At 36.0% G+C, this 22,958-nt stretch overlaps 1 protein-coding gene across 1 annotated transcript; it reads right to left on the reverse strand.

The window, feature by feature from the left end:
- Nucleotides 1-3,085: 3,085 nt before the first annotated feature.
- On the reverse strand, nucleotides 3,086-12,968 carry LOC149391208 (exocyst complex component SEC5A-like). The gene is made up of 21 exons (XM_089619168.1): nucleotides 12,268-12,968; nucleotides 11,197-11,348; nucleotides 10,911-11,005; nucleotides 9,958-10,152; nucleotides 9,229-9,356; nucleotides 8,980-9,138; nucleotides 8,133-8,237; nucleotides 7,577-7,651; nucleotides 7,270-7,407; nucleotides 6,930-7,112; nucleotides 6,572-6,691; nucleotides 6,193-6,319; nucleotides 5,904-6,114; nucleotides 5,631-5,746; nucleotides 5,306-5,540; nucleotides 4,712-4,802; nucleotides 4,497-4,574; nucleotides 4,317-4,373; nucleotides 3,976-4,125; nucleotides 3,667-3,876; nucleotides 3,086-3,565 (listed from the first exon to the last, which is right to left on the reverse strand). Exons 1-21 carry the CDS (start codon nucleotides 12,706-12,708, stop codon nucleotides 3,344-3,346), a joined length of 3,288 nt encoding a protein of 1,095 aa, XP_089475294.1. The 5' UTR covers nucleotides 12,709-12,968; the 3' UTR covers nucleotides 3,086-3,343.
- Nucleotides 12,969-22,958: the final 9,990 nt, after the last annotated feature.

Raw genomic sequence — 22,958 nt, forward strand, 5'->3', positions numbered from 1 at the left:
AGATTGAAAAGATTTTGACGGAATTTTGATGGGACTCTACGAAAGGGAAGAAGAAGATTCATTGAGGAAATTGGACGAAATTGTGCAAATCTAAGGCGGCTAAGGCAGAGGTATGGGTTTCCGGGATCTAGCTATTTCCTTGCTAGGAGAGTTTGGAATGTTATCAGGCAGCCTGATTTGCTCTCGAATCGAATTCTCAAGGCTTTATATTTCCCTTGGTCGGATTTTATGAACGCAGCGACTACAGGGTTCGAATCTTCAGTGTGGCATGCCATCATTTAGGGTCGAAAATTCATTGAAAAAGGGTCGAGGCGGAGAGTCGGGAACGTGAAATCATCGACATTCTCAGAGATCGATGGCTTCCTCAGTTGGATAATTCCAGGTTAGTGAACCCCTTACATTCCGGAAGGGTTATAATTGGATGAGCTCAAACTAGTCAATAGAGATTAGAATGAGGATTTCATTAATAACTTATTTGGAGACGAGGACACTTCGGAGATCCTTAAAATTATGTGTTCTGATCTCGATTTGTGTGATGTCAAGATTTGGAACTTCACTATCGATGGTGAATATACAATAAAATCCAAGTATCATGTGGCTAGGAGTAGTAGGGACATCATTGGCCAGTCGCACTGTACCGTGACAAAACAATGGTGGAAGATGCTTTGGAGTGCGAATGTTCCCTCGAAGGTAAAACATTTCTTCTGAAAATTGTGCAACAATTGGATCCCGGTCAAGGCTTTACTTGTTCAGATACAAACTTTGAAAATTGCTTAAAAGATATTCAACTCACTAAAACTCAACTTTGTTTTCTATGGATCATTAGAAACCGAAAGCGAAAAAAGAAGAAAAAAAAAGTGAAATTACTAAGCCATGTCTCAACATTTAAATTCGCTGGATAAGTATTACACTGAACCCGCACTTCTCAATCTGGGAAACACTGTGATTCCAAATAGAATAACCTAGTTTTTTTCAATGATTTAAAAAAAATGAAAATCAAGACGCGGCACGAGAACTGACGAGAGGACGCGTAGAGTCCCCGACCGAAGAAGAATGGGAACGACGCGAACATCAGCGAGAAGACAGCAACAAAGGACGCCATCATTTTTTGTTTTAAAGATGCCATTTTAATTTCAATCCTATTTCACGCATGAGTTTTTTTTTATGAAAAATTATACGAGATAAGCCACTTCTTGTAATTGCAATCTAGCCGACGTTTAAATAAACTTTCAAATATAGCCACAAGTGATGACGTGGCCTATATTAATCATGATGAAAATTACATCTTTGTCCATTTTAGAAAAATCGGCTAAAAAAAAGTTGCAGCCCACGTTTGGAATCATTTTTTACAGCCAACGTTTATTATTTTTGAGACTTTAATACACGTCTCTACTATTTGAATTTCTTTCCTTTTTTATAGCACAATCGGTTTATATTTAAATCTATTTAAAATTAAAATTCTTTCAAATGATATCTAGCCAATTTGATTTGGTAGTTATCACACACAACGTTTTTTAACAACAAATTCTACCATTAAAGGACTAGATATGATTCTCTCTCTCTCTCTCTCTCTCTCTCTCTTGAAAACAATGCGGCAATTCCAGAAGATTACGAAGCCCATGCTCGCCGCCGTCGAACAAGATTTTAGTAGAATTTTCCGCTCTCAACAAGTCCGATTCAGCCTCTGAATGAAGGTATTCGGACCCACCACGATCTTTGACCACTCGCGGATCTTTGCAGCGCCGTCACTCTGCGGGACCACCACATGATCATAATTACGCTACCATGCTGATCCGACGGCCATGGACGGCGGTCTCCATTCGCAGAAGCACGGGAAGCCAAAGGATCCTTGGCGGCCGTTGTCGCTCCCACTGGCTCCATTGTCCACGTGGATTGTCCTATCTAGGTATTTAACAGTCATGGAGTCAGCGCCCAAATTTTAAACCCTACGACAGTTAGTTGATTTTGGATGAATATCAATTCTGTTGAATATTTCTGTTTATTTTTGTAAAGTTTTGTATATTTCTGTTTATTTTTGTAAATTTTTGTGTATATTCCTCCTCGTCGTTTGAGGCTCAAACCCACCAAACCAATCTCTCTCTACAACTTCCCCATATTCAAGTTTATGTGTAAATTTTCTGTTTATTTTGGTTTAATTTATGTTTATTTATGTTAATTTTAGTAAATTTTTTAAATAGAAACGGAGCTGAATTGATCATAAGTCGAGCAACAAAAATGTCAAAGGTTGAGAGATTGATAATGGTGAAGCTTTCATGGCCGGATGCAGTGATTTTGGAGACGTCGGTGTTTTTGGTGGGTCTCTTTGAAAGTGAAATGAAAAGTATGGAGAGAGAAAAATCTTTGAATATTAAATGATATCCTTTTTTAGATGGTTGTGAAATTGTACCCGATTGTGTAATCAAATGACATGATTAAAAAATTCCCTTATAAAACTATTGTCTTTTAAACATATCTTTTGAATTTGGTCTTCTACAAACGTTGTCTACTACTTTTAAAAAGAAAGCATTATAATTACTTAGGGGTATTTAAGTTATTTTGTACTCGTAAATTTCAAAAATTGACTAGATTAAAAAATTAACCAAACGTTGGCTAGATCTCAAAAACCACGTTTCAATTTGGCTACGTTGCTAGTTTGCCCTTTTTTTATTGAGGAAAAAAAGTATGATGTGTCGTGATCTGATAGATTAAAAAAAGAATGAAGAATATATATATATATATATATATATATATATATATATATATATATATGTGTATGTATATGGTTTTTGCTGTTAAGAAAGACCGGAAGAATGAGGTTTCTTATCAATTGGACTAAAACATGGCTATTCAATGTAAACAGATCCAACACGAAAATTTGACATTAACCCAGCTGGTAAGACCTACTAATCAGTTGGTTTATATGTTCAAATCAAATACTCGGCCATTAGCAAATAGACCGCTTTCCAGTTTATTTACCTTTATTTCACAATAGCATTACTTAGTTTTCTATTTTTTTTTTTTTTTCAGATTAACTCTTTGGCTGTTCTAAAGCATCGCGCCAAAACACAAGTAGGGTGACATTCCATAATAAATAAGCACATCCACTTTTATTTACTGTGGTAAAATCCAGGAGGCCATAAATACCAGCCTAAAAGAAACATAGACATATACAATCAATAACTTACCATTACAAGAAACAAGACCAAGACAAAAATCAGCAAGAAAAAGAAAAAAAGAGAAACGAAAAAGGAAGTAAAAAAATAAAATAAAAAAAGATGATAAATAAAGGATCTCACTCAACAAACTAAAGCAAAAAGAGTTGGAAGATACAAGCAAGCAAAAATCATCGGCGTCTTTGGCGAGAGAAGCTAAACGATCCGGCGGCTTGAGTCCCGCGGTAGTTTCTGCTCGGGGAATCCAAGGGCGATCTGGAGGACGAATATGCCGACTTAATGCGTTCAGGGACTGCATCCAAAGGAATCGGTTCCATAAAACAAGCCGTGTTAATCCGAGTCCTCTCAAGCTCTCCTTCTAGCAACTCCGAGCTACATTGCTGAGCAAACGCCTGAAAAAACATGTGAAAAAACAGTTCGGATGTGTGTGTGTGTGTGTGTGTGTGTGTGTGTGAGAGAGAGAGAGAGAGAGAGAGAGAGAGAGAGTTCTCACGATGAGGTCGTCTGGCGAGACATTCAGTCCCAGCTGTCGGTCATCTGCCTCTTCGCTTCCACGCGTTGGGCGTCGGTGATGGCCCGGGTTCTCAACACTCTCGCTCACGCTCTCCGTGGCTTTTTCCAAAATTACCCCTTGCAAGGACTTCAACGACTCCCTTGCATCCGGGGTAAAATAAGGATTCAATATGGTCTCGAAATATTCAAGCTGTGGGGAGAAAGAAAGAAAGAAAGAAAGAAAATAAAGCAAGAAAGAGTTGGAGAAATCGTAGATGGTCTCGAAATATCAGAAGTCGGATTATTTTACCTCGAGCATGAGCTGACAAAAACCATTTGAGTCCAGCGATTTGAGATCTTTGGCCTTGTTTTCATGGAAAAGGCTAAGGAACGTATCTATCAGACCTTCCACAAGAATGCCAAGCGTCTTGTCCAAAAGGGGTTTAGCTCCGGCAAAAACCTGCAGTTGGGGAAATTGCATATCAACGAGGAAACAGCTAGTTTGCGAATATCAAGTTATATTAAATATGGCGACACAAAACACTGGTGCAACTTCCCAATTAAAGGTGGGCACTTTTGACCAGTTAAAATTAAATGTTGGTACTTTTTTTTTTCTTTTTTTTTTAACGAGAATATACAAAAATTGTTTACCTCGGCATGGACAGCCACCAGGGTGTGTAGCAACTCAACAGCCGCGTCTCGTACACCCTGCACCACATCAGCACGTAGTAAATAAATAAACAAATCATTTTTTTTTTTAAATATATAGGAGAAAACCTCATTCAGAAAGGAGTTTATTAGGTTTTTTTTATTTAATTACAGAGTTCTCACTTTAACTGCAGGAGCAGAACCCCATTGAACACCGGAGTCTAATAAATAGTTGAAAGCTGCAGATCTGATCAAGTTGGCCTGTCGGGGAAAAGGGAAAATTTGATTTGAAACATTAGGACCCAGAAAAGAGATTGATCAGCGATGGAGTTAAAAGAGTGTAGATTTATGGGTGCATGTACGTTTCATGTGTAATTTTATGACATGCTTCGCCGTACCTTTGCAATTGTATAATGTTCTAGGACTTTTTCCTCGAGCCCAGAAAAGGACATCACCAAGTCTTGTATGTCACTGTCCTCTTCATTTTCCCTGAGCAAATTAGATCAAGACAATTATATAACTGCCGTCAGAAGAATAAAACTGAGACAAACAATTGCGCAGCGTATTAATACATACACACTGAGGTGTCAAATCAATAAGAAAAGTCATCAAGACTTTATATATAACCAGGTTAAGTTTCATTCATATAAAGGAAACACCCCTGTCCATTCAGCAAAACTAAAGGTGGCAAAACGTGCATAGGTGATATAAAAGGTCTGATCGTGATCTTGTCTCCACATGAACATTATAAATGATTTAGCTAACATAATCTGATAAAGTGACAAGTTCGAAACTGGATGATATATTTTACATATCTGAGATCAACAGAGCTAATATGAGTACCAGCATTGTATTGATTAAGTTTATCCAGATTTGGATGAGTACAAGAGGAAAAACAGAAAATAATATCCATTAAAATTTAGCAATAAAAACAACATTTAAAAAAAATATCCATTAAAATTTAATAGGGATCACGGGGAAAGACTACATACCTAGACTGCAGCCAGATGTGTTTGTACTTGTTGTACAGCTCATATGAAAGTTCCTCTTTGCAATAGCCGATATTACTTAGCACTATTAAGAGCCTTTGATGTGCATCCACTACACTTCCTGGGAGATCATCCAATGACTTCTCTTCTAATTCATCCGCATACCCATTTTGATAATGAGAATCTTCTTTGCTTGTTTTGCTTCGGCCAAGCTCGCTTCCGATGCGCTCCAAATAGCCTGATCAATGTACAGAAGACAAAAGCATCATAACTAGACACTTCCAATAATACTCTTGAGAAAGAATGGGAGTAAAGCTACTAATTGTACCAGCAAAATCTAAGTAACAGTTTAAAAATGCAAGTCTGACAGATTCTTGAGTCTCTTGATACTGCAGAAACATATCTTCTGACTTTGAAGCTTCACTCCTTAAGGATTGAACCATCCTGAAACCATAAGTGATAAATAAATATAGAGACCCATCTTTTTTAACTGGAAAGTGTGTACGTATATATCAAGATTAATTGGGAAGTTCACAAATGGCAATCTTATCAAACAACGAAAGAAGTTCATTCTGCTTATGAGCAATATTAAGAGGCTTACAAACTGATCTGATCCATTGCTGAGGAAATAACAGCACGGAAAGCCAGAGGCAAGTATGAAATTGCATAAGGAGACTTGTTCCTGTCTATAATTGATACTGGAATCCATGTTTCTTCCTTCGAAATCTCTTCAGTCGATACACGCATCCACGAACAAAGCCTTAGGACGTAAACCTTTGTTATCTCGGAACGAAGTTGTCGTATCGCAATAACTGTTGCATAAAAAAGTCAAATCATTTGCATTTTACTGGAGACTCAAATTGCTGCTACTTTAGTTAATATTAAGATACCAGCAATTTGCGGAGCTGATTCCTTCACTTCAAAAGCTAAGCATGCTTTAGAAATATCCTTAATCGCATCACTCATATACGGTCGAAGAATATTTGATTCTTCGAGATCACGGAATGTGTTGTGAACCTGCATATGCATGTAAACCAATCATATACCCCAACCAGCGAAACCTATGGTATAGTATGCAGATATAACCGTAAACCCATCAAATGATATTTAATACAGAAAATTCTATTGTCAAATCTGAATAGTGAACTAAGCAGAAATACTGTATGTGTGACTTGTTTGCTTATCTGATATGCTGTGTTTGAAAGAATAACAGCCATTCACTTTGTGGATAGAGCTGGTATACCTGAAGCACTTAGCCCACAAACTCACCTTTAATTCATATGCCGATATGGTATTACGAATCATTCCGGCGACTTCATCAAGAGAATGTGAGGAATATTTCTCCTCAACTTTATTGGCAGATGCATTAGCATTGGAATCTGTAGATACCTGCAACCACTTGTAAAAGTGAGATCCAAGACAAATAAAAAATAAAATAAAGAAAATAGATAAATAAAAAAGAAACTATGCTACTCAAAATGCGTTCAGGTGGAAAATTTATGTAAAAGAAATGCAAATCGAACAGTGCCCAATCATTTGTTTTTTATTTTTATTTTTTAGAAATGAGTTGGACAATAAAGTGGTAAATATTAAAGCCACTCTTAATTAAACAAAATACGTCAAATACCTTTGCAAATTTCCCACTGAAAACAGAAAGTGCCACTTTCCAGAATGCTGGTATATGATGAATTAGAACAGCAGTCAACCTTCGAATATACCTTCCTCTTAGTGCATCAACCTCTTCCCCTGCCAAGTCTACTGGCTGAGAATCCGTTACAAGGTGGTTGTTCATAGAATAGCTGATATCTGACTGGAAAGAGGTAAACAGAGAGATACCAGGAACAAAATTTATTTGTCAAAACATGACCAACTGTCTCCATTAGAATGAAAAAGTAAATGAGATAACCAAATGAATAAAACTGAACGCAGCTATATTCCTGATATGAGATTATGATTGTTGGACTTACAGGTTGATTCAAGTCTTGCTGAATCTGCCTCCATTTTGCATCAGAGATGGCCTTTTCACGCATCTCACTATGCAAATTCTCCATCCTACTTTCATGATCCGAGGTGCACTTCTCCAGCAAACCACGAATTCGTTGATTCTGGCAATAAACAACGAAATAAAAAATTATTAGTCTTCCCAGGCCAAGATTCATGATAAAACTTTACTTACAGTGAAAGAGAGCCTAGCCAAACTTGAAGTAAGAAATGTGGCATATCATAATTTAGGTTATAACTTTAGAAACAGCTAATATTAGAATTTTTCCTTACCTGGATACTTAAATAATGCCAGACAGGATCTGAGTCTGGTTCCAGCTCAACCAACAACCTTACAGTGTTTTCAAGCTACATAAAACATTGAAATGCATGAGCAAAAGAGTTATATATGGAATCAGTCAAGAGAAGAACAAAGAATTCAAGTTAGGGTGAACCAAAAAGGTAAGAAAAAAAAAAGTACTATGGTATTGATCTCAGATAGAAGGCACATAGAAAATATGTAAGCATATCTGCCAAATAAAACATAATCAGACACCGCCAGAGAAACACATGCATAAATATAATAATAAATCTGACTAATCGTCAGAATTTGATAAATTTAAGTATTAAGCAAAACCCAAAAGTCAGCTTAACTAATAAAAAAAAAGCCATTGTATGTGTAGATCATTCTCTCCGATAAGCTCCATACAAAAAATAATTACATACAGCACCACCACCAAAAATCTGCCACGTCATCACCATGAACACACTTACCATACACACCTTAGAATATAAGTACAAAGGAAGATTTCTCAAACATAAAATCTTAAAATAAGCATCGTAAGCTCACATTTGTCAAGTCTATCTGTGGGTCTTCCATAGACTTGTAAAGCGTTCCTTTGAATTCATGCATCACCTTTTCAACCTCTTCAAGAACTCTTTTGAGTATTCCAACCTGAATTTACCAACAACCAGAGTATTTTCAAGCAAGATCTATTAAAGTAACGATTCTAAATATGTAATGTGTTTGTGGTACAATTTTGCAAAGAAAAAACTAATAATTAAAGAAAACTTTCCACAACATATGCTAATTACTTCAAGATAATGAATGAGATCAGGTATGTCAGAGAGCAACTTGATATTGACATAAAAAAAAAATATAAAAAAAAAGGACATAAGAAGATTATAAGGACCTTCAACAATACAACTCAAACTGATAACTTTTTAATGATTCATATTATACGTCAGGTAAGGTGCTAATGTAAAAGTTTTTTTTTTTCAATTTATCCACTAGTCGATCCCTAAAATCTTAGGGAGGAGGAAAAAGAAATTACTTGGTAGGTTCCTCATAAGGGATTGAACCCCATATTTTATGGTAAAAAACAATAGGCCAGACAACTTAACCTAAGCCTATTGGGTAATAAAATGCTACTATGTAAGAGAAAACACCTACGGGAATTAAATTGCAAGATCGTGATGATGGGATAAAATATCTTATCTGCATATTACTGATTACTACTATATGAAACTTAGACAGCTATGCATACAGCTAGACAAATGACATGATTGTGACTGCATAAATTTTGCAAAAACGGTCTGATTTCTAATATATGTTGGAACTGTTCTGTACGGAAAGAAAAAGAAATTGAATTGCCCGTTGATGCAAGAAAAATGAGAAATTACAGATTGTTGCATACATGAGATGGCAAGGCAATGGATTTTGCTTTCTTGTATTCCCTAACCGCCAAGTCATACTCTCCTTTGCTAATGCTCCCACGAATAGTACTTGGCAAGTTAAAAAGGGTCCGGAACCTCTGTAACATTCCTTGAACCGACCTGATTTTCTCAGCTTGAGCCTATTGGAAATGCGAGACATCAAAATTGTCATACGAGTTACATATGCACATACTAAATTTTGAAATCAGGCAGAGATAAGCATCACAAACCTGCCTCTCAAATAAAGGCTGGAAAGCACGATTAGCCAATGAACTCACTCCTTGAATACAATTGAACAAATGTGTCGTTCCTGATCCTTCAGGATCCTCTTCAATCCGTCTTAGCTTTGATTCGATGTCTGAAAAATTAATAAAAAAATTCCCAAGTCAAGAAACCTAGACACCAATATACAATTTAGGGAAAGGTTGAGCGAGGTGCAAGGATCTTCATATGTTGTTTGAATATGACATGAAACGCTAGTAGTGTAGATTTTTGCTATACGGTGCCTAGCATGATGATACAGCTTGGGAGGTCAATAAGAAGATAAAACTATTTCGTAAAGACTCTAGTTAAGGATCATAAAGATGTTGGAAAGTTTTATATTTTGCAGAACCTGCTTCCTTTCTTATTCAGAAAGATAACAGATGGGAGGAACAAGCGAAAAACAAAAATCATAAGTTCAATTGGTGGCATCAATAGAACACGCTATTTGTTGTATTTCTTCTACATATTTTCTATATGAGTGAAATGTTTTATAAATTTTCTATATACATGAATTCTTTCTATAGCAACATTTTTAGCCTTAATTTTCTGCTTTAATGTAGCTCCTGTACAAGCTTCCACTGGTTCAGAAACAGTTCGGTTTTTAAATACATAAAAAAAAGTCTATTATACTCCTTTTTTATTTATTTTTAAAAGCTAAAACTTAGGAAATGTGGCATGGCACAGTGACCGCTTACCGTCAATTGTGGTTTTGCAAGAGACAAAGCAATCAAAATTGTCTTTAACTAATTGTTTCCTCTGTTGAGTCCGTCCTATGAGGTCACTCTTTAAAGCAAGGGCGCCTGCCTCCATGTCTGCTGCACTTGTATCGTGATGAATCCGAGATATAAACACTTTCGCATCAAATCTCTCAGAGAAATACATCAACTTCTCTGTGAATATTCACATAAAAGAAAATTAGTATTTCCAGAAGTGAAGAATTAAAAAAGACGTATAATAGCAATTCATTATACATGTAGAAGTAAAATTTAAAAAAAAAAATTAAAAAAATAAAACTTGTATTCTATATGATGTATAAGAAACGATAAGGAACCACTGGCTAATTGTTTGTCTTGTCTATTTCCCACATCGATTCAGAGCTCCCCATCTTAGTATTGCAGAAGGGTAAACCATAGCATTATCGTTGTTATTTAGAAGTCTACAAACAAACATTATATGTCTCCCTTGTGTCTGAATTGCATTCTCTTGGATATATAACCCGTGTACCCAACCACTAGCTAAACTCCTTATTCATTCTTTTACGCCCTTCTTTTAGTGTATATGACTTTGGGTTGCACCAAGTCGGAAAACACCCTTATTCAGAGATTGTTTTCACGAACTCTAATTCTTAAGTCCTTGCACTTACAAATACTTTAAGGTACAAAGAATTGGACACCCATTACACTTGAGAGAGTGATCCAGCATATCGTTTGCCCCAATGTGGCCAAGGTTCGATTCCTCATAAGAGACCAACCAAGTAATTTGTTCAAATTTTCTCCTTTCAAAGACTTTCGAATTCAATAGGACTGATTAAATTAGAAAGAGAGCAGCAGTTAGACATGATTTTTATTGCTAAGGTATTATAGGTGTCAGCAATAAAAAGACCAATTTAGGTACAAGCACTACTATGTAACAAAATACAATGTTATACCACGAAGATTGTTATCGATGTTCTCTCTTTCATGCTTGGATGGAGAGCTTTCCAGTGATTCAGTTATCAGCCTTAGTGATTTGTTGTCTATTATACTGCAAGTGAAACATGCGTACATTAGACCATAACAATAAAGGAGTAAAACATGATTGACTAATATCCTTGCGTGAATTCCTATCCATTCAGATCCAGAGAGCTATAAATCACACTTAATGTCAGAGAAGGATTTTATTGATAAACAAATATTAAAAATAGAGAATAGCAACGAGCATTGACAGAGATTTACCCTAACCCAAGTGGATCAACACATTCCATGCCACGAGGGAATGACTGTAAATTGTTTAGTCCCTTTCTACCAACAATTGATGCTTTTTTCTCATACTTCTGAGCCACTGGTGCAATTCTTGTCTCTCGCATTCCTCGGACCCTACGAGAAAGCTGTCAGAGAATCATCATTATCTCCAGATATCCCTATAGAGCCACATATGCATAACATCATTCGAGTGAAAGCACGTTGTTGAGGACCAATTTAAGTTGATAACTTGAAAAAGTTCGTTAGAAATATATTCAAGATGCATTTTTGTTGTTATTATTCCAAAAGAAAGAAGATAATAAGAAAAATAGTTTTACTCCTTGAACTAGCTATATTTTTTTAGTCCCTATTTCTTACCAACTTTCATTCCCACTCTAAAACTGGAATCAAGTACCAGATGTGTGAAACTAGCGGGTCACCCAAACTGGTATTCTATAGCATTGCAATCGGCTAAAAATGTTCTGTGACCCTCTATTCTTCTAATTAAAGTTTAAAGCATGTTTTCTGAATCACCAACTACATAGATAGTTTACCCAATTCCTCACGAAGTTTTGCTCCAAAGCAACTTGCAATTCTTTACATAAGTGCCTGACATTCTAGGGCTGGTTCTAAACCCATTTGATTCAGCAAGTAGTGCATTTTTGTTTCATTCATCACAGCAGTTAAGCAACATAACAAACAAACAAAAAAAATACTCAGCTAGACCATCATAAGTGATCAATCCAATTTAAGTAACAGTTGAAATAGCAAAAATAAGCAAAATACGTCTATGATCATGTTTTAAAAAAAATAAATAAATAAAGAAATAAACTCAGAACAAAAATTAAAACAAGTTTATGACGAAGCCTAACTCCTTATCCTCTGCTACAACATGAATTTCATCATCAATCATTTCAGCTCAATGGAAGATTGTTACTTTCCCTTAACCCCTCCAATTTGCTAACTCTAACACTCGAAAATCGAAATATAATCACGATCACGAAAAAAAACAAAAAAAAGGTACCATCACTTAATCAAGTCGAAATATTCCAAAATCCAACTCACCTCAGCCTCATCAACACGCTTCCATCGATCAGGCTCATCACCGTCCCAAGCACCATCTTCATCTCTCCCGGAGACTCTCCCCACGCCGGCCCGGCCCCTGGAGGCCCTGGCAGCAGAGGCTCGGGATCGCTGATCCCTGTCCGTGACGGACTCGTCATCGCCGCTGGAAATGCTGAGCATCTCCACCTCGGAGTCGTCGTCGTCGTCGTGCTGCGGCGGCGCTGGAGGCCGCCTCGCAGGGGCTCCTTTAGCCGGCGCCGGCGCAGGAGACCTCGAAGGCGGCGGAGGCTGGACGTAGTTCGCGACGGGACGGCGAGAAGAAGCGGCGGCGGCGGTGGTGGTGGCGGTGGGGCGGTGGTAATTGAGATCTCGCTCGGCTTGCTCCTTCAGAGCCATCTGGAGGAGCTCGTCCTCGTCCATGTCTTCACTGTCGCTGGACATTGTCTTTCTTCTGATTAATTTCCTATTCTCTGATTGAATTGAATTATTTCAACTCTGTCTCTTCTGTCGATCTCTTTCTGTGTTTCTATCTTTCTCTCTGTGGTTTGTCTTTGGGGTTAGATCTAAACATGACACGGAGATTAAATCAATTTCAATAGATGTTTTTTTCTTTATCATTTTACATATTTTGTTTGATAGTGTATTAGTATTAGTCGTCGAATTAACAATAAAACGCTCGTTTGTAACCATTCTCGTGCTTTTTCGCCTAAAAAATAAAAATATATATTTAGGAAAATAATAAGCACATTTATTTATAACATGAATATATATATTTTCTCTGTGGAAGATGGCCAGAGAGGTGCACTTTATTCTATGTTCTTCTTGACTTGAGTTTTTTTTTGCTTTTTTTGGTTGATTAGATTAGTTTTCGTGTTGTAGCGATTTTCTCAGATCTTTACGAGATATTAAAATTTTGAAAATCATATAGACGATTTTTTTTTTTTTTTGTTGATAGTTACTACTCATCCTGCGCATTCGGACGGCAGAAAATCGTCGGAACGGAATTCCGAGCATCGACTGCGCCTCGTGGAAGAACCTCTACCGCTGGATGAAGGACGGAAATTTCCTTCCGCGGACGTGGCGGAAATGTCAGAGGAGCGCTCGGGGGTCATACAGTTGACCTGACATTTGAGTTTTTTTTAATTTTTTATTTGGGTTCATCTGGGCCGTTGGATATAAAATCCAACGACCCAGATCATTTTTGCCATTAACGCAGGTTGGAGCAGCTCGGAAGGAAGGCGTTCCGTCAAGTTCCGTCGAATATTCACTCAGCACGGAAAAATCATTTCCGGACCCACGGAATTTCCGTGTGAAACGCGACGGAAAGCTTCCTTCCGGGAGATCGTCGGAAGGTCACGACCTCGGTACGGTAGTTTCGATTTCGTCCGATGCCCAGGTTGAGTTACTACTAGTAATTATGTCAAATCTATCTAATTTATTTTGGTTAATAATTATTTTATAATATATATATACATATATATATATATATATATATATATCAAACTTTGCTGCTTCACAAAAGACGTTTCAATTTGTCTTATTGGCTATAGTACCTTATATATAAAAACACTATTAATTGTAGGACTGTACAACGAATAAAAAATCGGATAAAACCGATAATCGAATCGATTCACAACCAAAAATTGATGACACGTTGTATAATCAAAATTCTGATTCGGATAATTGATATAGTTTAAACTGGACTTGGTTTTAAATTTTGAAAAAATCCGATATTTAACCGATTTTTTTATTAAAAATGTAAATAATCACGTTAGGATTATATGATTCATTTATACTCGAATTTTGATCATTGGAATAATTTTATAACTGGGTATGAATTTAAAAACTAGTTTCACAGTGATTATGGATTTTAAGAACTGGATAACCAGTTTTTAAAAACTCGTTTTAAAACTGGATCCGGATTTTAAAGAATCGGATATTTAAACTGGATATTGGATTTAAGAAACTAGACAGTAGAATTTCGGTTTTGGACTAAACTGGACCGGTTATTGGACCGAATTTTTTAAAACCAAAAATTCGGATTTGGATATGAAAAATGGCCAAAGCCGAACCGAACCGATCCAGTTTCAACCCTAATTAATTGTAACGAGCAATATACTATTTTTTTTATATATAAAGGACTCTTCAAAAAGATATATTGATAAAAGCTAAATGCTTAGATTACAAAAATAGCGTAAAGAAAATTCAAAAACTTATACAAGAAAAGGATAAAAAGTGGACCACAATCAATCATAAATACAACAAAATAACTTTTGGGTTAACATTCTATGCATTTAACCAGTCATTATCAGATTACTACACGAATCATGAAAGGAAACGTCGCTCTTCGCATAGCAGATTGTGGTTTTAGTAGTCTTGTCCGACTGAGATACACGCCTAAAAAAAATCATATCTTAGATCTGAGATTCATATACGAAGAAATATTCAAAACTACTGTGATTAAAGATCGGACGGTACAAAAGTTAGATCTAATAAGTCTGGATTATTGAAACATAATTAAAATAAACAACAACACATAAACAAAAAAATAAAGATAAAAAATACATTTTCCTAGGTTGAGAGTCTTTCATTGATCGAGAACACCGAAGATTCCGTATTTCAGGAAAGGCGACAAAACCAAAGATTAAAATTTCAAGTCTTGAATTTTTTGAGAAAGAGAAAACGCGACGGTTAGACTTCGATTAAAACTAAATTTTTGCCCCAAGCTATTCAAGCTATTATGTGGTCTTACACCTAGGAAAGATAAAAGAGTGGATGGATTGAGATTGTATTATGCCATGAAATTTGAAAATGATTACCACCTTAATTATTTGGTAGAAAGAATGGGATGACGAAACAATGATAAAAATAATATTTGTTGAGCAATCTGGAAGGATTAGGATGGATTGAAAGTTTTTTTTTTCTTTTGCTTAAGTCACATTTATACTTCGATATATAATTTTATGTAAATATAAGGATGACTAATTTTCTTCTTTTAAATATGTTTACTATCGCTCTTATAATGTGGACGAATAATAATTTTTTTTTTCTTTATTGTATCAATCAATTTTATAAATATTTAAGATTCATTCACTTCTTTTCTTACATCTCACTCTATCCATCCACCTAAATTTATTATATCTCTCATATAAAATAGAGCTTTTGAGAAGTCTCAACTTTTTTTAAGGTAACGCGAGGCTTTTTATTAGATGACAGGTATACTACTCAAGTATACAGATACCAAACTTCTTAACCCCAAAAAAAGTTAAGACCTCATGTTATAGAAAATTCAATGCTAGAATCGGATAATAGCACAACATGATTACGCTTCAAAGCGATGTAAGACGACAAAACATATTAATTTTAGAGCAACTCCATAGATTGTTTAAAACCCCGCTCAAAGTTGATGAAAGAATTCAATGACCACTTACCTCAAGAAAGACGTATGTGTGTCTATGTTGGAATTGATCTAAGGGTTAAGAAAAGATTTAACGCTTCGAGCAAGCGGCGAAAAATAAAAATTTTTATTAACCTAGACAAAGAGCAAGCCATTGTTATTATTAAAACTATCTAAAAGCGATTACACGTTTACTTACCTTTATGAAGATTGATCGTTGAAAAGCTTGTGGAGGTTGAAACGCTCGTCTCCCCACACAGCTCGTCTTTCTTCGTTCTTCGGGAACTCGAGTAACTACGAAAGTTTCTATCACATAAATCACTCGAGGTAAGAAGGAATAAGTGTGTGGGCACTTTTAAACACGACGACTCAAGAACAAGTCTTAGAGTCGAAGAGCTAAAATAAACACTAGGTCAAATGTGGACCTAGGTGCCAAAACAAAAATGAAAAGAGAGTTCTAGAGAGAGAGGGGGGCGGCCACAATGTCTAGAGAGAGAGGCTCTCAATCTCTAACTTATGTGGAATGAGAAAACAATGAGAATGAGGCCTCTATTTATAGGGGAGAGAGATTACCTTCACAAATGTAATTTCCTCTTCTATAGAATATCACATATTCAAGAGCAAATATTTTCCTTCTCTTTCTCTATTTTGGGCGTCCAACTCCTTCTATAAGGACTTGGATTTGTTTCCTCTTTTGCTTCTTTTCTAGCCTTGGCCGAAATCCTCTTTCCTTTGTAGAGGAAATTTGTTTCCTCTCTTTCTTTTGGCAAGTATCTTCATACATTAATGCACAAATTCCATGACACCATAAGAAAAGCCCATTAAGAATTTTTATGACACCATAAGAAAAGCTCATTAAGAATTTTCAAGTAAAATTCCATTAAATGAAATTAATCCTCAAGGCTCAATTACACTAAAGTGGCAGTGTGGTTAACTTCATTGTCATCATATGACAATGTCAAAAAAAACTTATTTATTGACATTTATTTCATCCTATGTCCAAAAAGACAAAAATACCCTTTAGACAATTTTCGCAAAACTTGTCTAGTTCTTGTTTTGACTTAGCTTCTAGTTTAACCAATCCTACTCGATATGACTTGTGACAGTGACCTCATGGATCTAAATGAACAAAGATTGAGCTAACATACTTGGACTCAAAAGTTCACAAACTTTCTCGAAGTTTAGCTTAATGTCTAGTGACTCCACTAAAGAGTTGACACTGAGAATCTCTCGGTTCAAATGAATTTATTTTCTACTCAAGAATTCAACTTAATTGTGATGAGTGGATCCATTGAATATAATCTATGTTTACCCTTCATGAATATCATCAGCTAGTCGGGATTTACAAAATTACCATGTTACCCTTCTAGCTGTTATTTCCTCAACTCCTTTGTCGCTTATGAATAAGTTAGAAACAATGTATCGACGAGGAGCTAACAAGTCACATTGATTCATCCAAAAGAGTCATGACTTAATTTGGACACTGACTAGTTCATTTATTCACATTCCATGGAACAAAGCATGAAGTGATATACAATACATTTCAGCAATTTTGTACATGAATTCTATATCTATGAGATCTTCACAAAGTTACTCATGACATTTTCATAACTTAGTACTTCACCAATATGTCATGTTCAGAATCACATAGTGAATCCGAACTCTGACTTTCTCAAATGAGAATACGTAAGCTATGAAATGGCATGTCTCATTTAAGGATTGAGGTAAGCATGACGCAATTCATACGTAGTGACTTCGAGACATAAGAGGTTAAATGGTTTGTTCTTATCTTGTCTCTAGAAGTGCACTGGTCAATTCAGTACCTTCAGAAGATATCTAGAAGAACTATAGAGTCTCCAACTCTCAATGTCCCATGACCAGACATCATAGATTCTCCTAACAATCGTACTGAGATCAATAGTCCTTTGATCCTTAGATTGCGAATATATTGTTTTAAGCAAACCATGAAGAGTTTGTTCATGCAAATCTACATATTTGTCTCTTCATATGTTGTTAGGTTTGTTTAAGGATTAAAGACTATAGATTATCATAAAGCTTCAAACAGACAAGGAAGAATGAATGAACGTTTCAACTTTTATTAATAATTCAGCAGTTACAAGCAAGAGTCTTCGTGAGACTATATTACATCAAATGTACATAAATAGACACTACTACTCTTCTTGTGGGCACCATTGACAACAATCTATACGCCCAAAACTCTAAACAAAAAAAAAAACTTAATAGTAGTTATTTTAGAACACCTTTGATATGTTAAATCATGAAAATCACAAACAAAATGATAGCTGAAATTAAGGCTTTTGTCATTGTAGGTTTATAAAAAAAATAATATAAATAAATTTTCTTATTATTTATTGGGCTTTAGTTCGACCAAAACTCAATAAGTGATTCAGCCCGGCTCTAAGCAAGAAGCCCAAGCCCAGCTCACTAAGGAGAAGAGATCGCCCGCGTTGACCCGATCAAGGAGCAAAGTCGTGGTAAAGCTTGAACCTCGCCGAGAATATTGTATCTAAGACTTGACAAACCTGCGACGTGGCGAGGACGAGCTGATCAACACGTGTCCAAGAGATTATTCTTTCTTTGCCTATAAATAACGGCTGTTGTATTCATTTTCGCACACATAAGCTTCGACTCTGTCTTTCATTTTTAATTCAAGTTCTCTCGGTCTTTGTTGAGTTCGTCCTCTTGATCTCAGCACTTTGCCCTATATGTAAACATTTATTATTAATAAAGCACATTCCTTTCATATTTCGTATCAAATACTTCTCTTAAGTTAAGTTGGGATTTTATTTTTGTTTCTTATACAAAGTCTTATGAGACCTATTATTAAATAAAACAAATATATCACATATTTATTTGTGATTGTTGACGATCTCGAAATCGATATCAACAGTCATTTGGAAGAAACCTCGTACTAAATAATAAACCCTCTAACTCCATCCGCATTTCGTTTTGCATCCGCACACTGTTTACTATTTTGAACCAAGATTCCAAAAAATGACAAGTACATGAAAAGATGATCATAGCCACTAAATTCACCAAAAACCGACAACCATGGAGCCCTTATCCCTCACCGGGTGAGGGCGACGCCGGAGCCACAAGGCATCGATCGAGGCAAGCACTAGTGACGCCGAACAACTCCACTAAGATCCACCAAACGCTTACAAGATAGACGAACGATGCAAACATCCCATGCTAATGACGGTGACAAACTCGCTCTTCACCACTTGACTCACCAAAGGTGAAGCGAGTGGAATAAATGATCAGAATTATAAGAATGAGAGAAATGGTGAGAACTTTAAGAATAAGAATGAGGCATATAGATTTTTTTTCTACTGTTCTATACATACCAAATATAATATGATATCAATTATAAAAATTTTAATGTTAAGATTAAGAATACCAAACATTAACAATTACAAAAGGATGTTATAAAATTGTTATTTGCCTACATCTAACTCCAAATCCCTCCCTTTTCTTATCCAGTGTACAAGCTTAAAAAGAAGCCAAAAAGAAGTACAACTAAAAAGAATTCTACTTTGAAGGATAAAATTATGAGATTTGTTAATATCTAGCCACTTAATAGAGGGGAGATTAAAATAATAACCAGACTATCATCATAATTAAGAAACTAGCCAATCTGATAATATAATATTTCAAAATTCCAATGCTACCCACGAATGAAAACAACCCCACGCACTAAACCAAATCCTAAAAACCTATTTCATCTACTGATATGAATGCGATGAAAACACGGCTATTGAATCGCCGATCTCCAAAGATTCTACAAAAGTGCCGGCGTCGGAGAAAGAAATCGCCAGAGAAGAGATATGCAGTGGAATCGGAGAATCATGATTTCCATACCAAAAAGCCTTTCTGTACTCACAAACCTATACCGATTCCTGATCGAAAAAGACGCCACGGATGTGAAGGAAGAGAATGACGTCGCGATGAGAAGGTTCAATCGGCGCCGGAAAATCAAGTGGCTATTCGAATTCGCGGCGGTTTTCTTTGTCCTCGCTCAGTCCTCCGGTTACTTGATCCCGATTTTCGCCGATCTCCTCCGCGAGACCGTCGCGATCTTCCGGAGCCACCTCTTCATCTTCACGCTCTTCAATTGCATAATCGCCGCCGTCTACGCTCTCTCCGCCAAAATTCCTAGGTCGTCGATCGACGTCGCGCCGGAGCAGAGCGATTTGTACGATGAGTTCGTCACAAACAGTCGGAAAATCTCCTCCCTCTCCGCCTTCTTCGCCACGCTCACCCACAACACCTTGTGGATCAGCCCCACTGCCCACTTCTCCGCCACGTTCGAATCCGGCGCCGCCACATCGACCCCGCTCTCGTACGCCCCCACGTACGGCACCGCCTCCTCCCACGGCCCCGACCCACTCCACCTCCTTCTTCGCCCGCCCAAACATCAAGCTCTCCGGGAACTCCACCCGACAGGACTCCCCCGCGCGCCTCTGCAGCTCCGACGCCGCCAGCCTCCGCGTCGCCGCCGACGGGACCACCTCGATGCCCAGCTCGCCGCCGCGGACCTCGCAAACGGAGAACAGGTCGGGGAACTCCGGGACGACGCGAACCCGAGATTCCCGACGATTCCTTCCTTCCCACGGCGTTGGGAAAGTCAATTTTTGAGGAAGCTTGCCGGAGAGAAGAGAGCAAGACCCACCACAGCAGCAAGGGAATCGGAACGAAGCTTCTGGAGAAGATGGGTTACAAAATAATATTTTGTTTCGGAGATAGATATTTTATTTTTGGAATGGTAAATAATATTTACTATCATATGCCTTGACTATAAATATTATTTACCATGAAATATTCAGAGTTTGATTAATGTCTAACAACTTACATAGTTTACTTGTATAAACTAGAGCGTGCTTTATAATGATTAATGTCTATTTAATTCGTATGGATTAATTGTCAAGTTCTAATTTAAAAAAAAAATTATTTACACCCATATTTAATATTATTCACTACTAGAGTAAATATTATTTATTACCAAAATTTCATTTATTTACTATCAGTGTTGTCATAAATTTGTTGGTTAATACTACAAAATGTTATTTACTACTTGACTGTTAGTTAATTTACTGTGTTTATTACTCGCAGACGCTCAGATCTCCGGCGATCATGCGGCTCGTGCTCGACACGCTCGACTCAGTGTTTCACTCGGAATCCGACGCCGAGGTCGAGGAAGAAGCCGACAGTCGTTCTTGTTATGATTAATAAGATTTACTATTTTTCTTGTTATTGTTAATAAGATTTAATGTTGTTCTTGTTATGGTAAATAAGATTTATTATTGTTCTTGTTATGGTAAATAAAATTTACTATTGTTCTTGTTATGGTAAATAAGATTTACTATTGTTCTTGTTAGGGTAAATAAGATTTACTGTTGTTCTTGTTACGATAAATATGATTTACTATTGTTCTTGTTACGGTAAATATGATTTACTGTTGTTCTTGTTACGGTAAATAAGATTTACTTTTGTTCTTGTTACGGTAAATAAAATTTACTTTTGTTCTTGTTACGGTAAATAATATTTACTGTTTTCTTGTTATGGTAAATAAAATTTACTTTTTTTTTTGTTACGGTAAATAAAATTTACTTTTGTTCTTGTTACGGTAAATAATATTTACTGTTTTCTTGTTATGGTAAATAAAATTTACTTTTTTTTTTGTTACGGTAAATAAAATTTACTTTTGTTCTTGTTACGGTAAATAATATTTACTGTTTTCTTGTTACGGTAAATAAGATTTACTATTGTTCTTGTTATGACAAATAAAATTTACAGTAGTTTTTGTTTTTGTTAATTAGATTTACTAATATTTTTTGTTATGGATGATATTATTTACTATGATAGTTAATAATATTAACCTAAGGGTATTATTGGAATATTAAAATGTTGTCATGAAAAATTGGCTATTTTCCTAAATATGTTAATAGTTGGGCTATAATTTTAAAGTAGGGGTGTTATTTTGGCTAGTTCTTTAGTCGGCCCTAAAATTATTGATTACGTTATTTTATGTTTTTATATTTCTTTACCTCTTTAATTTTTTCTTTTTGATTATAAATTTTTGGAATGCATTTTTTTTAAGAAATTTTATTAGTACTAGTAGTTCGTATTTTGAATTGATTTTTATCATCAACAATTAAATATGTCTAATACGAAATATCAATCACTGATATGACAAAATTAAAAACATAAGGAGGTTATAAAAAATGAAAAGCAAAAGTTGATCGTCCTAAACAAATAATTACAATCTTCAACTTTATTTCTCATCTAATGTTACTGTTAACTAAAGCTGGTCATGTGGAACCCGGAAAATAGGATCCCCTGGTCTCGTCCCATATTTTACAGGAAATGGGATTCCCGAAACCGTAAAAAATGGTATTGGAAAATCTCGGAATCATTTTCCACGGTATCGGGAATTCCCGGTACCATATTTCGCGGTTCCGGGATTCCCATATTTCCCATATTTATTTTTTCATTTTATTTTAATAATGAATGCATTTAAAAATAAATAAATAATTCATATATTTTCAATTAAAAAATACAATACTAAATGGTACTAAACAGGGATCCCAGTTCCGTCCAATTTCCTGGATGGTTCTGGGACAAAAATCCCGATACCACATTTCATAATATGGTTTTTTCTCATTTATCATATGATACCAAAAATACGGGAAACAGGGTCCCGCGGGATCCCATATGACCACCTTCACTGTTATAACACTCGTGTAAATAAACAACAAAAATTAAATAAAACGCACACCTCGACAGTTACTTCGAGAACTCGAGAAAATAACCCACTACACATGTTTTGAGAGCAGTAATTCAATAACTGTCGGGACGTGGGTTTGATAACCCCACGTATTCGACTCCAAGCAGTATAAATAAACGAGGCATCAGATAGAACAGGGCAATTCACATTTTCACACCCAGAACTTGACTAAAAAGTTTTACATATCGTTCAACATCTTCATTTACATTATCTCTTTTATTAGATTCGTCTATATTTAAAGATTACTTCGCCTAAAAGTTTGGAATTTTCAAGACTACGTGTTCGGAACTAAGTATTGTCCACGAGACGATTGTAACATTTTTGTCTATCAACATGAATAAGACTTTGGCATTGGTATGTGGCCACCTAAAAGTATATTGCACTTTGACTTTTATTATTATATAAAAATTCATAATAAATGAGCTGGCATATTTTCCGCGTTTGCAAGGCGTGTACTCAAACTATTAATTGTGAATAAACAAATAC

The sequence above is a fragment of the Urtica dioica genome, chromosome 7 (assembly GCF_054948205.1).
Source record: "Urtica dioica subsp. dioica isolate 48M chromosome 7, U.dioica_male_clone48M_v1_H2, whole genome shotgun sequence".
Lineage (NCBI taxonomy): Eukaryota > Viridiplantae > Streptophyta > Magnoliopsida > Rosales > Urticaceae > Urtica > Urtica dioica.